The sequence below is a fragment of the Protopterus annectens genome, chromosome 2.part0, assembly GCF_019279795.1.
Source record: "Protopterus annectens isolate FY-2018-M chromosome 2.part0, PAN1.0, whole genome shotgun sequence".
In the NCBI taxonomy this organism is placed as follows: Eukaryota; Metazoa; Chordata; order Ceratodontiformes; family Protopteridae; genus Protopterus; species Protopterus annectens.
The window spans coordinates 1,241,765,464-1,241,781,447 of NC_056728.1; the positions used below are offsets into that span (position 1 = coordinate 1,241,765,464).

A 15,984-nucleotide genomic window follows, 5' to 3' on the forward strand; every position below is an offset into this window, starting at 1 on the left:
ACAACATTTAGGGTACTTCCACTTGTCTTTTCTGAGTTACTTCATTTATTTTACCTATCAGAAGTTTCACACTTGTATGTTTATAAACATTTGCCCTTCTGTACCAGTTTCTCCTAGTTCCAACTGCTGTGTTACAGTCTCCTGAATGTTCTTAGTTCCCCCTGATTAACTAAGTGATCTCTGTCCTTCACTCTCCATTCTAGTTAGTTTCTGCCAACTTTTCCACATCTTAAAAATTACCATGGAATATAAGACTAAGCTTATTAAGATCCTAACAGATCAAGGGCATAGTAGGTACCTAAGAACCTATGGATTCAAGATCTTGCACCGTTTTTCTCCATTTCCAGTTTTGAGTGATGATGTTTTTGACTTCATTACACAGCAGATAGTATTCATTTCCCTTTCTTTACTGATGCTGTCCTCTTTCTTTATGTCCCACATAAAGAATTTCCAAGTATGCTTTGCTTCCTTTTGAAATATATCTCGCCAAATCTTTGTTGCCTGTTTGCAGACCTCTTGTGCCCACTCATGGTACCAGAACATGTGCATCATTCCTGTCTCTTATTCCTGATACCTCCACCACATATTATTCTCCATTTTGAATTCTTTTACCAGTCTCATAGAGGTTATATACATACAGATAATCATACACATAAATACACAAAAACATATTCGGAGGCACTAGGTACCAATCTGAAAAAGAAACAGTGCCCTCCAAAGCAGACAAGCAAGCAACCTGCACCTCCAAACACAAGCCAGAAAACACATAATTCACCTCAGCAGTGTGCCTCACGACAGCCCCTAAGGCAAAACACCATACCCAACACGGTAGAAATAAGAGACTCTATAGTAAGGCACACAGATTTTCCGCTCACCAGGCTGAACAAGGAGAAGGTTACTGTCAGCTGCCTGTCAGGTGCTAGGATCCGCCACATAACACCGGCACTTAGGTCACTCCAGAACAAGTACAAGTATGATGCTGTCATTGTACATGTTGGTGTGAATGATCTAAGACCTACCTCCCTGGACTACAAGAAAAGAGACATCGAGTAGCTCTCTGATCATGTAGCCCAAGCTGGTATGACCCTGACCTTGAGTAGCATACTACCTTCACCTAGAATGATACCACAATACAAAGACAAAAATGACCAATTTCAACAATTGGCTAAGCTTCTGGTGTCATTCTAAGGGGATCCAGTGTCTGTCTGCCTGGGATGACATGATAGACAAGCTTCACTGTTTCGCCAGAGATGGTTTGCACCTGTCACCCCTAGGCTTTCAAATACTGGCCAAGGTTCTTGCCATCCCCATAGTGCCATTTTTAGGCAAGGCTCAAAGGACAAACCAACCACCATAACCAGCACAGGTAACAAAAAACTAAGGGTAATGCTACTCAACACCAGAAGTCTCAACCTCAAAATGCACGCACTCGAGGCACTCCTCAGTATGGAGAAAATCGATGTTTGTGCAGTGACGGAAACCTGGTTCAAGGCTCCAGAGAGCACCCCAGCACTACCAGGTTACAATTCATATCATACCTTCTGGCCTCAGTTACCGGATCACAGTACTAAGGGTGGAGGTGTATCCATATTCATCAAGGATACCCACATCTCCAGGTTAGTGGCACAGCATGATGCCCCAGAGATCATCCATGTACAACTATCAGCAGGCAAAACCACATTTCAAGTCATAGCCTGTTATAGATCGCCCACCATGTCCCAAGATGCTCACTCAGCATTCCGTGAGGCATTGGAAAATATAAAGGTCCTACCCAACACCATAATTTTGGGTGATTTCAACTACCCTGGTATAGACTGGGCGAACTACCAAAGTTCTAACTCCTATGCCCAGTGGTTCATAGAATTTATAAATTCAAATGCCCTTGAACAACTGGTATGTTCTCCCACTAGAGGGGACAACATATTGGATTTAGTCATCACAAATATGGGCACCCATTGTACCACACCCGTTATCACTCCCTCTCTGGTCAGATCAGACCACAAACTGATAACCCTATACATCCTCACCCCTCCACCTCTTCCAGTCAAAGAAACCATCGTAAAAAACCTTTCCAAAGCAAACTTCAAACTACTTGTGTCAGAAGTGGAAAGCTTCACTATTCCCTTGCAGAAGGATAATGATATCCAGGATGCAGAATCCTACACCAAGGCACTTTATATACATCTTCAGGATTGCATGGACTGTGCTATCCCAAATAAAACCAAGACTCCTTCCTCAAGCAAGAAGAAACCAGTCTGGTGGACCCCAGCCATATGCAAACTATACAATAAAAGGAGGAGATTTATACAAAAAAAGGCCAAATATCAAGTAGAAAAATCTTCCCTGATCAGCTTTAGTAAGAAATTGAGGGCCCTCATCAAGTCAACTAAAGCTAATTTTGAAATGAAAGTTGCCAAGGATGCCAAGGATAACCATAAGGCCTTCTATGGCTACGTCAAAAACCTAAATGGCAACGCTCAGGTCTGTTCTTTGCTAGTACAAAATGGAACAAAATACACTGACATCACTGACATTGCCAACATCTTGGCTGACAGGTTCAGTGCAAATCCCCCCCCCCTCACCACATACAGGGCCTATTACTATTCCAGGGGATTGTGTAAGTCCAATTATTACTGATACATTGGTTAATAAGACTCTATCTAAAGCTAAAAACACTGCCTCCATGGGACCAGATGGTGTCCCGGGCTGTGTCATACATGAGCTCCAAAATGAATTAACCCCGCATCTGAATACCCTGTTCAGTCTCAGCCTCTCGACAGGATATGTGCCCATAGAATGGCACACAGAAATGGTGGTTCCACTGCACAAGGGTGGGCCCACAACCGACCCTGGGAACTACCGACCAATAAGCCTGACCAGTCTGATCTGTAAGGCAATGAGGCGCATCATTATGGAACTCATAAATGGAGAGATTGGGAATCTCCAAACACTTGATCCCACACAGTTTGGCTTTGTTAAGGGCAGATCATGCCTCCTGAACCTGGTGGACTTCTTTGAGACAGTTATTCAGGCTATTGATAATGAAAAGGAGGTACACACGGCTTACCTTCTCCTTGCTAAAGCATTTGACACCATTCTCCATTCAGGTATTATTGATAAACTCACCAACCTGGGCATAAACCCTTACATCACAAGATGGATTACAAACTGGCTCTCAGACAGATCCCACAAAGTAAGAGTAGTGGGATCTATGGCCAAATCCAGTCCAGTAACGAGCGGTGTACCTCAGGGCTCTGTCCTGGGGCCCCTCCTGTTTGGCATATACTTCTCAGAAGTACAGGCAAGCACTGAAGGGCTGTGGCTGACCAAGTTTGCAGATGACTGCAAACTGGGTGCTATAATAGAGTCTCCGGCTGACATGGATATCCTCCAGAAGGGTCTTAATGAGACTGATGCATGGTGTCAGAGCCATGGTCTCAAGCTAAATGCTAAAAAATGCGTAGTAATCCCCTTTGGAAAAAACAGAGTAACCGCAAACTACCACATAGGAGGTAACCCCCTGAAATTTGAAGTAGTAATAAAGGATCTAGGGACCCAAGTAGATAGTCAGCTTTCCTTTGATAACCATGTTGCCAAGGTGGTTAGAAAATCCTTCTGTGTTACCCATCTGATCACGAAAGGGTTCGCATCAAGATCTAAGGATGTAATGGTGCCCCTCTACTCTTCCCTCATCAGACCCATTATTGAGTACAATGCACCAATTGGAATGTACCTGGCTAGGCATCTCCAGCAGCTGGAGAGACCACAGAGGTACCTCACTAAGAGGATTACTGGCCTCAAACAGTTGCCCTATGCAGCATGATTAAAAAAAACTAAGGCTTTTCTCTGTTGCATACCGCCTTCTCAGAGGCGATCTCTGTCTGACATACAGAGCCATGTCCAACCCAGAACTGTTGAACATGCTCCATCTTAGCAAAACCAAATCCACTCGAGCTACACGCTCTAGGGATATAAACCTCAGCACAACAATGAATAGAACATACTGGAGGGATAGATTCCCTTCGCAAAGACTTCCCTTGCTGTGGAACAAGGTTCCGATCTACATAAGACAGAGCCCCTCGCTATCACTCTTCAAGAGGAACCTTGACGAGTGGATGGGTAACAGAAAGTTCACACCAGGGATCACACCAACAGCTCTACTAGATAGGGGCCAATGGTACTAGCTGCTAGATCAAGGGCCTAGGGAACTAACCAAAGAGGCGGTGAATACCGCACAATGTGGCTGGGCTAATATATGCCTTTGAGCAGATAGCCCTACCTATGAACCTGTGAACCTATATACTATCTCCGCAGTATTCTCAAGCTGAGATTTTCCTAGACTATGTAATTTGTGCATGTGCCTCACTGCCTGATTGCCTTCTGGCAGTATTTTGCTTCTTCCCTTCCCTAATTCTTTCATTCGCTCTTCTTTAATCCCTTCTTTTCATTAATGCTTCATTTATCTCTTTCGGCCTTTGCCTAACCTCTCCTGTTTCACCCAGAGTGCCATCCTCTCTATTGTTCTGCTCTTCCTCCTTTCCTGACTGTTGCTTTCTCCTCTTGCCCTTTTAATATTATTTTTCAGGTCTCCCTGAGTACCAGGTAATTCTGTCACTGGACTTTTGATACTCTGTATCTCTATCCTAACTCCTATATTGTTTTAAATGTTTCCTCACCATCCTTTTCACTGCACAGCAGATTTTCTTGAGCTGACCTATTGACCTTCTCTACATTTCCTCATTTTCTTCTCTAGCTCCCCCTACCAGTCTGTTCTCCATAGTATTTTAAGGATCCCTTCACCCCACTGTATGTATCCCAGTTCTCTGAGTGCTGTTCATTCTTGTCAATGTCTTCCTCTCCCTTCCTCTCCTTTGCCTAATTTCCTTCTCCTCCGTGTCTTTCTAGTGAATGATGGTACATGTCAGTGCATACATCAGAATATGTGGGAGCACAGTGCCATATATGTTTTAATTCTTACTTTTACCTTCTTGACTCTTTTCTCATTGCCTGTAGTGACCCAGCCCTCTATGTCTTTTTGCAGTAGTTGTATCCTTTTGTCCGTCAGTCTATCTGTGTGTTACTAGGAGGAAGAAGATTAGTGATAGTTTTATCATCATCCTCCTCCTTGCTGCACTAATTCTTTCAAGAAATATACAAGTCTTCTATCCCATATCTGGAGAGCATCCCTACCTTTTTCTGCCTTCCTCTATTTTTTCTCAATTGTCATTCACACAGTGTCTGCAACATAGAGACCTAAGTACATGGGAAACTCTGCCAGTTTTATTTCACATATTCCCACTTCCACTTCCCTTTCTTAATCTTATGACCACTATCTTTTTGTTGTTGGACCTGAGTCCCACCATTTTTTTAAACTTCTCAAATGTATCTCTTATGGTTTCCCTTACAGCCACATCCCCTGACATTATAGTGCAGACATCCTTTTATAAAATAAACTAAGATTTTATCCCCTCCTTTTCTTCAAGCACTGCTATATTATGTCTAAATTCTACTATCAGCTCCTAGATCTCAAGTGTGAACTTGCCTGGGGATAGTGGGTACCTCTGTCTCGTCCACCTCACTATTCTTGTTACCTGAGATACTGCTCTATTTATGAGTATTTCAATTTCTGTGTCTTGGTATATGCCCTGTATCCATTGTATGGATTCTCTCCTAGTTACTTTCCCTACCAACATTTGCTGCAGTGTCTTCCATAGGAATTCCCTCCTCACCATATCAAAGACCATTTGCAGATCAAAGAGCAGAATCCCACCTTTCCCTTCCTGCTTCTATTCCTCACTGTGCATAAATTCCAGCAGGTCTCGCCAATTTTTTTTCCTTGCCTTCCTTTCCTTAATAAAGCCATTTTTGTCCTACTTATATTATTTTTGGCAATACCCAATTCAGTCTTCCTGCTAGTGTCTTTGTTGAAATTTTGATATCTACCTTACTTAAAGGGATAGGCCTATAATTTCTTCCTTTCTCCTCCCCTTTTAGGTATCATTGTTACCTGGCCTTCTGCATCCTTTTAGATATTTTGCCTGAATTCTTTTGTATTCCTTCTCTAGGACCATCCAGATTTCCTCATCCCTCCATTTGTAAACCTTCAGAGGGGTTCCATTTGGCCCTCCAGCTTTCCACTCCATCATCTTGTGTATAGCTTCCTGTATCTCATCTCTTGTCACTTCTGCATTCAGCTTGCCTCTTTATTCATCCTCCAGTACACATTCCTCTAAATTCTTTCCCCAGTTCTATTCTGAGTTGTCTGTCTCATCCTGTTGTTTTTAAATCTACCCATAGTATTCCCTGAATCTTTCCCTGATTAACTCAATCTCTCCTTCATATTCTCCATCTCATCCCCTTATCTTGTACCTCTCTCTCTCTCTCTGCCTGCTTCTTGTTTTATTTCTTGACTAGCTGTTTCTTTCCTACCTCTCCCACTATCCACCAGCAGTCACTCCAGTCCCATTGTTGAATTTCTTACTCCATAACAATTTTACTTTCTAATTCTATTGTTATTGTTTTCATTTGTTTCTCTGATGGTAGTGTTTCCCTTCTAATTTGATTTCTCTCAGCTGACTTCTTTACATCTTTATCTCTCTCCGGCCTTTCAGTTGCCCTTGATTCTTTCATTTCCTTGCAGCTTGTCTCTGTCTTTCAGTGTCCTATACTGACTCCTTTATTAGTCCCTGCAGTTCTTTCTTGCCCTCATTCTTCTTCCATTTACAGTAGGCCCACATCCACCCCTTCTTGTTGTTTTCTGCCTTAAGCGCTGTGTGATCTGATAGGCCTTTCTTGTATTTGAATCTCTTCCAACATTTCTCTTAGGTTTTCCTTCCCTAAAAACCCATATAACCTGCTTCTTTGTGCCAAAATGTTTCTTATGAATGTGTATTCCCTCTTATTTGGATACCCTTCCCTCCATATGTCCAACCACGCTCCCTCGTAACTCCTTGGGCTAATTCCTGTCTCATGTTTTTGATAAATTCCCTCCTATACAATGTATATTTTTCCAGTTCTGTATTGTCTCCTCCAATTATTTCAATTCCACCACTTCTAGTTTGCAGCCATGTAGCAGAAGGTTCTTGCAGAATCCTTCTTCATTCCTGTTTGGAGTATATATGTTTCCTATTGTCCAGTATGCACCTACCAGCCCTCCCTGCCATATAATCCATTCCACTTTTATCATTCACTCTGCAGTTGCCTGGGGTCCCCTACAAAATACATTTTTACTCCCCTCTTTCTTCACCCTGCCTTGTTGTCCAATCTTCCATTTTGGCAGTTGTAACATATTATCTTCTTGCCATCTCGAATTTTCAGATTTGCTTCTTTGACTAGAACAATGTCTCCCCCATCCTCTTTAACTTTTCCTGTGTTCTCTGTCTTCTAATAGGATTTGACAAACCACCAGTGTTCTACATGTTTAAATGCATTGTTTCCGTGTTATTTTTGACCACCATCATTTTCCTGTTGCTTCCATCCATCAGGCCTACCCCCCAAGCTGAGCATTGTGCTTTTTGGCAGTTGCCTACACTTGGACCTCTCCTCCACATCCCCAGCTTCAGAATCCCTGCCTTTGGATCTTAAATGTGTATGCCTTGGACATGGACTTTTAAACATTTTCTTTTGTTCCCTTCCAGTGTCCCTCACACTGATACACTGCATGTCAACCCAGTACTGATGTCACAATATTTTTATACCGCAGCATTCCAACTTATTGGGCTCCCCTCTCTGTTATGGCTCACCAGTTTGGTGTACCAGCTTCATTTGTAAGATAGTCTAACATTTTTATTTATTTGCAGATTTACATCTCTTTATTTTGCTACTTATACACCACCATTCCTTTATTTCGTATTTGTCAGTGGATTGTTCTTTCCCTTGCTTTTCTCTTATTCCCCACATACATTTCTTTTGACGCTCCGCAGTTGTAACATCAGCAATTATACTTATTTTCTAAGACTTAGGTTCATAGGTTCATACTAGGCTAGCTGCTCTTGCGAGTCATTGTAAGCCTAGCCAATTATCCCTTGTGAGACTCAAACCCTGCACCTTGTGTTTGTAAGACAAACACCTTAACCATTAGGCCACCCTCCCAACCATAAACATAAGTTTCCTGCAGTTATATTCTATGTAATTTAGTAGTTATAAAAAATATATTGCTTACCTTGGAGGCTTGCTTTTTTGGCTCAGTTCACTATATTACCCATCATTGCCCTGGGAATTGATTTAATTCATCCTATCGTTTACAAAGTTTTGATGATGTGTTCCCTGGGGCTTGTTTCACAAAGTCAGAATCTGTTTCATTTAACACATTCATCCAGCCTGCAATGATGAAGTCACCTGCCTGTCATTGTCAAATTCTTATACTTATTTATTGCTTCTCAATTTCTGTGGTCACTTTCAGTCCTTCTGTAATCCTGCTTTCCACCTCTTTGACTCTGTTTTCCCATTAAATGCTTCTATCCAGCTTGGTTAGTCCCTCATTTATCCTGCAGTTCACTCCTGAGTTGAGTGAGCCATCCAACACAGCCTCTCTCATCTCCTTAGAAGTATATGTAGGACATGTTTATGCCTTGTGTCCTTTAGTAAGGTAATCTTCTAGGTGTTCCAGTTGTTGCATGTGTCTGGATGGATACATAAGAAAAGAGGTGTTATATTCAATGACTTACCTAATGAGGGCTGTGTAAAGGGGAACAATGACATCCCTAGATCTAGACACAACCCCTTTTGTTTATAAGCTGTGCAATATAGAAGGCCATTCTTACAACAATGGCCACATGTTGATCAAAAGTTAGGTCACTGTCCACATAAATTCCCAAATCCTGAACAACTAGGTCAGGACTTAGGTGAAACTTGTCAATGTGGTAGTTCCCTGTGGTAGAGGATTTCCCAAAGGATACAATAATGCATTTTTTGGTATTTAGTTTCAGTTCATAATTTTGAAACCAGTTATTTATTTTGGACAAAACTTCCTGCAAGATGGCTAAGTCATTTGGGGATTCAGTGACTACTCCTTGCTTAAGTTAATCTGCAAACTTAGTCAAACAAAGCCCTTTGGTACTGGCTTTTACTTCAAAAAAGTAGATGTCAAACAGAAGATGTCCCAGCACAGAACCCAAGGACTTCACTGGTGACATGGTGTCTTTGTGGAAGTAACTGCCCCTATTTTGATTATCTGAATCCTATCTGTGAGCAAGCTGGCACAGTGGTTTATTCCCAGTTTATTTAACTTTTCTATTACGCCTGAGTGGAGAATTGTGTCAAAAGCTTTGGCCAGGTTTCATCAATTAGAAGTGAAGAAATCTAACTTTTAGCCGGTAATGGGGCTAAAGTACCTCCTGTTGCAACTGACTCCCCTTAACCTTATGATTTAGGTCTGTCTGGATGTCTCAGCATTACCTAGGCTCAGGAGTCTCATCAGACAATACTATGGCTGCACTACAAACTGTAACAGACTGCATAACACAGAAACATTGTGGTAGTAAAAAAAAAAACAATAAATTGGATGCTTGCTCTACCAGAAAACAATGTGCCCGGTTGTTGCTAAAGTTATAACACTGAACCATAGTCACTGTTGTCACATAATAAAATAGAAGTCTGTATTAAGTGATATTTACTTATATGTACACCAGGGCTATAACACTGAATGATAGTTACTGGTTGTCACATAAAGAAACAGGATTCTGCATTAAGTGATATTTACTTATGTATATGGCAGGTACATTGCACTTTTTTCTATCTGACTATGACACCTGGATTTGCACCTTGAAATATTTTCTTAATAGGGCAGTTCTTTCTAGATGACACCAAGGCCTGGAATGAGTTATACCATCTAGCAAATCAATGAGTTCTATACCTACTAATGTACTGTTAACAATACCCTTGTCAAATGAAAAAACATGTGAGACGTTCATTAAAATTTTGAAAGGCTGTGCCACAGCAACAAAACTCTGTGAACATGCAACCATTTAAAATAAACATATCTCACCGTGAACACCATAGTTAAAATACTGTTCATTGCTACAATGGTACAGTACTGTTGGCAAGACAAACTAGATGTCAAAAAGAACATCAAGGAAATTTTATCCTGAATTGTTGATTAGACTCAAATGCTCTACTTCCAAACTATACATCCACTTGGGATTTACAGACTTGCAATGTTTCTTACAACTTCATGGAAACAGGAAGCAATTTCCATAGCTTAACTCATCTATGTCGAAAAAAGTTTTTTGATTATTTGTTTTAAAGTGTGCTTTGAAATTCCTTACCTAGAACCAAAATACTTATTTGTCATGGCCAGATTATGTTGACTAAATGTTAATCCCACCATAAATGCAAAATCTTCATTGTATTAACTCTAGTATATCAAAATTAGATGACTGTAGGTCACCCAAAAAGTAATAAACTATAAGCACTGAATTTCCTAGTATAGGACTTCTGAATTCTTTCAAATCTCTGAAGCATTTTAAGGATGTAAATACAAACTGACCCACGATTTTTAATATCTGATAGCCACAGTGGTGCAGCGGTAGCATTGTCGCCTCACAGCAAGAGGTTCTCCCGTTCGATTCTTGGCTGGAGCGCTTTCTGTGTGGAGTCTGCATGTCCTCCCCACGGTCGAGTGGCATTCGAAAGACATGCATGAATGCGCGTGCCTTCGTTGAAGGTTGGTCGTCGGGCTGGCACCTTGGCACCGTAAAAATCGACAGCCAATCATTAGCGGACCGAAGTTCCGCTGTGGCGACCCCTAACTGGGAAAAGCCGAAAGAAAAACAACAACATTAATGATTTATACAAGGTCAGCAGCACATCAGTGTGTCTTGAATTTAAAGAGTTCTAAATGTATCATTAATGATAGAAATGAATCTTCAAATTAGTTTGGCAGTGTATTGGCCACATTCTGAAACATCTTTGCTTTACAATTCATTTAATTTCCAGTTATATTTCTCATGTTAAAAGATCAAAGTGATTAAAAAAATGAAGATTATGTTGTATTATTTGATTTTTTAATTGTTTTTTTTTTTTTTGGTTACTCATGTTTTCCTCTAATAACCACAACCAGAAAATTATGTCATGGTAGGAGTGATGACTTACACGCATCCATAAAGTATTCTGAGTAATCAAAAATGCCTACTTCTTTAGAAGAGCGGATGCTTAATATACTAGGATTTTGCTACTCTTTCCTCTTAGTCAATGTAAGGTGCTTCACCTGAAAGGTCTAATTCACAAATTGTCTTTCTAAGAAGTAATAAACCCTACTTTTGCATTTAGCATGGAAATACAGTACTCTATAAATTAACCTGAGTAGTGAAACATTATGGTTTCTGTCTTTCATTGATGTTATTGCATAAATGTTCAGCTCCAAGAAAGAAAGAAACAGAGGTTAGCCTCTATCAATAAACAAAAATGCAAAAATAAAACATTTTACATCAAAAAATTGTAATGTTTGGTATTATATGTGATAAGGAGGTTATACCTAACCTCAAGGGTTTGTTACTTACACTTGCTTCAGAGAATGAACAATTCCCTTGAACATCATTTTCAGTGTTCAGGCCACCATATCTGATAATATCAAATTCTTGATGTAGCAAGAAAAAGATGATGCAAATTGCTTATTGGTAGCATATGGTTATGCTCTTTTAGTTGACCCCAAAATAACTACTACACATTTGTAAAAAACCAGGCTGATTACTGCAGAGTTTCAGATTTGTTTATCCTAGAACTCATACATTCCATACATTAATGTCTAAGGCAAAATAGATGGAGCAGAAGAAGTTCAGAACTTTGCTTTGCATGCAAGATAGAAAGTAGTTCTTTGGACAGATGCTTGATCATCATGTCTCATTCAGCAATATAAGTTAACTTCAAAAAATTTAACTTCTTGACAAGATGTACTGTGGGATACTAAACATATGTACAGTACATTCTAAAAGTGGTAGAGAATGCAATAGATAGAAAGCCATTACTCTTAATAAAAAACAAATTTCAGTGATGCCACCATCAAAGGCAATTGCATTTCTAGTGGAACCATTTACGAAGAGGGATGCCAGATTGTTTTAATATCTGCAAAACAGCATTTACAATATTTGCTTTAACTCTCTGGGCATATATTTACTTAATGTATGATGTAAAGTTGATATGAAAGAGTTTGAAGCTCTGTAGAGCTATGTACAGGGCTGAGCTGGAAGGAACTCCTTAGAAAAAAATGCATAAACTCAAGGCCATAAATATGACATGAAAACTGAGTCTTTATTTAAAAATCAAGGTAGCAGAGCACTGCCATGAAGGATAACATGCAAGGCAGCAGAATGAGCTCTGAATGAATATGTGCTAGGCACCAGAATCAGTTGTAATGCTGGACCTTGCAGAAAAGAGGCTTTAAGGTTTGATCATTGTGAAAGGAAGTGCAAGCAAGTGTTAGAACTGCATTTAGACAATGACCTCTTACTTTTTATGTGACTTGAGTGCACACAATTTGCCCTAGCTTTCTACCTAATACCTTGAGATACATTATCTTTATATAACAACATAAATATATTATACCTCTTGCAGAAGTAGGTTTTCAGCCTGACTTCTTGTTAAATTTTTACAGTACCACCTAAAAAGAATAAAAACATCAGTGTTAGTATTTTAAATCTTTCAAAATGAAATATGCAGGTTTATTCTAAATGTTTTTCATGTGGGTAGACATTGAATAATAAGTTACCCATTTCAAATCTAACAATCATTTTCTGTACTTTGGCTTTGGTGATCTGGTAATCATTTTTTTTTATTTCTATTCAAAAACATGGGCTTTTAGAATAAACCACTGTAAATGAGAAAAAGCATAAATCTTTTGTAACAAAAATATGCAAAATAATTAATTTGGGATTTTTTCCCATAAACAATATGTCTTGTGAAAGGAAACATTCTGATTAAGTCCTATTTGGTAGACAAAAGTGTTCAATAAATGCTTGCTATAACTTTTGGGTAATAATATACCTTTCTCTCATGTTGTCTTTTAAGTGTTTTATCAGTGCCGTCAGATAATGTTTACACTGCATTTTTTGGTTTCTTCACTCTATGTATTATCTTAGGCTGCCATGTATAATACACTATAGAAGAATCACTAGCTATATGCAGATTCTATAAAAATGTTTTATTCAGGCTTTACTTTCACAGAAAAAATGTAAATACTGCCTTTATTTTAGACTGTAAGAATTTAACTTTAGTTAAATAACATTACAGAAATGTTAAATTCAAATTGTTTTCCATTTTTTAGACATTGCATATGACTTTCCTAATTTTAGGCAACACACACAGTCTGACTATATATCAACCCTGTCACTGTTTCTGCTTCTTTTTACTTCCAGCAGCATTATTTATCCTTTGTCTTCTTTGATGTGATAGTATTTTTTCCTGCTATCCTCTTTCATATATATCCGTTCACAGCAAAATAGTTACAGAAAAAATCTTCAGAATTAGTGACCTTTTTATGTTTTTTTTTCACATTTGAAACAATTTCTTTCTGGGAGTTGAAACTCCTAGTTTCAATAGGCAGAAATAATTCAAGTTTGACAGGCTAAAGAATGTGAAATTTGATGTTGCCTATTCTATTAGTTTAAACCAAGAGTCAAAAGGTGTCCCCTTCTAACAAAAATGTTATAGAAAAGTCACTGTCAAGTCTGCTATTGTTGTTTCATACATGAACAGTAGTGTTAGATCAGGTAGTTTTGAGAATTAATTGCTTGTCCAAGTATGAAATATATTCTACCATTATAGATCTTAGAGGATCTTCAGGTATTGTAGGGTTTTCAAAAGTGAGCAATATACTCTGTCACTGTCAAAAAGGATGTAATATTTGGAAGCCACGTAGTTAAGAAAGTTATTTATTTATTTCAGTTTCATGACTGAGGAAGTCCACTGGGCCAAGAAGAGTCCATTTTCAGTGGAGGCTCAGGGAGAAAAGCTCCATTAACAATAACAAATCAATTAACAATAAAAACATGCATATCAAGCAGAGATATAACACATGCTAAGAGTACAATTAACAAATATGAAGAGATAAACATTTGTATATAGAGTAGATGTAGTGATAGCGGATATACATTCTGTAAGCAGACTGAACCTTAATAAAACATTTACAGAGGTAGGATTTCTGCATTTACAAAATAATAATGGATGCAGAAAAAATGTTAGTGATGCCTATCAGGTAGAGGATATACTCCATGCTGAGGATATAATTAAGTACATATGAAGAGATGCCTTTGGTTACAGCTTGGTTGTAGTGACAGTAAGCGATTATCCATGTAAGGAAACAATTCTATTATACAGGGTATTCCTTATTGAATGCATTTCCAGACTTAAGAATATCAACATTTACATAGATTTAAATTGCAGATAAAAAATGAGGGTAGAAAAGCAGTCCAGCAGTAATTGCAGAGTCTTGAATGTTAAGAGAATGGCAGGATGGAAGTAATAAGCAGAAGTGAGGAGTTGTATGTGGGTGTCAATAGGGAGAGCCTGTAACTGCAGGAAAAAAGATGGTGGAGGAGGGGCTCATGTGGGGGAAGAGCAGGGGCAAATCCATTTAGAGGATAAGTAGAAGTGTAGGAGGGATTTGAAGCTGGTGGTGTTTGCAGTATTTCGAAGGGAGGGGGGAGTGAGTTCTATAGTTTGGCAAAGGATTATGATAGCAGAAAGTGGCCTGGGGGCCAGGCAGGTTTGTGGATTCGTAGGAGGTTTTGGTTTTCTGATCGGAGTGAGCAGTTTGGAATATAGGGGGTTAAGGTGGTGGACGAAAGCGGGACAGCTGGATGGCCTGAAGATAAGTTTATGGGCTGTGGTGAGCTTTATAAGATTTAGGTAGTTAGGCAGTTCTAGCCATTGTAGGGATTGGTGGGAGAGACAGTGATGGGAAGAAATTTTGGAGTTGGTGGCAAATTCGCTGATTTTATTGTAGAAGGATTCCAGTTGGGATTGTAATCCGAGTTGGAGGTTGGTGAGCAGGGCAGCACCATATATGAGAGAGGGGAGAAGTTAGGAGGAGGCTAAGGTCTTTCTGGTAGAGTGAGTGAGGTAGTGATTATGTTGGTACAGAAGTCCTAATTTTTGATGGCAGTTTGAATATGGATGTCGAATTTTAGATGTTCATCAGTGATGACACCAAGCAGCTTTGTACGAGATACAATTTCAATGGGGGTGTAATTCTGGCTTAGTATAGTGAAGGAGGTGTTGTCAATGGAGGTGATTATGGAGGTAGTAAAGATCATTAGTTCAGTTTTGGTTGCATTTAGGGTGAGGTGGTTATTGTGCATCCAAGTTTCTGTTTTAGTAAAAACAGACTGGCGTTTTATTTGTAGGTTGGATGGGGAGTCAGCAGTGCAGATGATTGTAGAATCATCTGCATATTGAATTAGAGAGGTATTGGAGATGGTGTGGTGAAAGTTATTGATGAATATGTTGAAGAGTAGGGGGCCTAGAACAGATCATTGGGGAACACCAGTGGGGGTGTGTAAGAAGGCGGAGAGTAAAGATTTCCATTTTACACCTTGCTGTCTTTCAGAGAGGTAGCTAGAGAACCAGGATAAGGTAGAGGGATATAGGCTGAGAGAGGAGAGTTGAGATAGGAGTATGGGGTGGGAGACGGTGTCAAAACCTTTGGATAGGTCAAGAAACAGGGCAGATACTAGTTTACCAGAGTCACGAGCCTGGTTGATGGATATGAGGAAGGACAGAAGGGCAGTAATGGTACTATGGCCAGGACAGAAACTATGTTGGGTGGGTGTAAGGAGGTTATCGTGTGTTAGATATGACATCAGTTGTGCACGAATACATTTTTGTAGGATTTTTGAGAGTGGGGAGAGGATAGCAATGGGCCTGAAATTGGTGGTGTCATAGTTTTTACCTCTCTTGTGGAGTGGAATGATGAATGCATGTTTCCAAATAGAAGGGATATAGGATTCTTGGATGGATCTGTTTATTACAATGGAGATTGGCAGGGCTATG

The 15,984-nt window shown here is 39.6% G+C and overlaps 1 protein-coding gene across 1 annotated transcript in view; it reads right to left on the reverse strand.

Annotated features, from left to right (window-relative positions):
- The window catches only part of TXK (TXK tyrosine kinase), a 693,943-nt gene that overhangs the window by 342,563 nt on the left and 335,396 nt on the right, over nucleotides 1-15,984 (reverse strand). Inside the window, exon 6 of the mRNA XM_044061415.1 lies at nucleotides 12,541-12,595. Within this exon, the coding sequence (XP_043917350.1) occupies nucleotides 12,541-12,595 (55 nt within the window). The remainder of the gene's footprint in view (nucleotides 1-12,540; nucleotides 12,596-15,984) is intronic.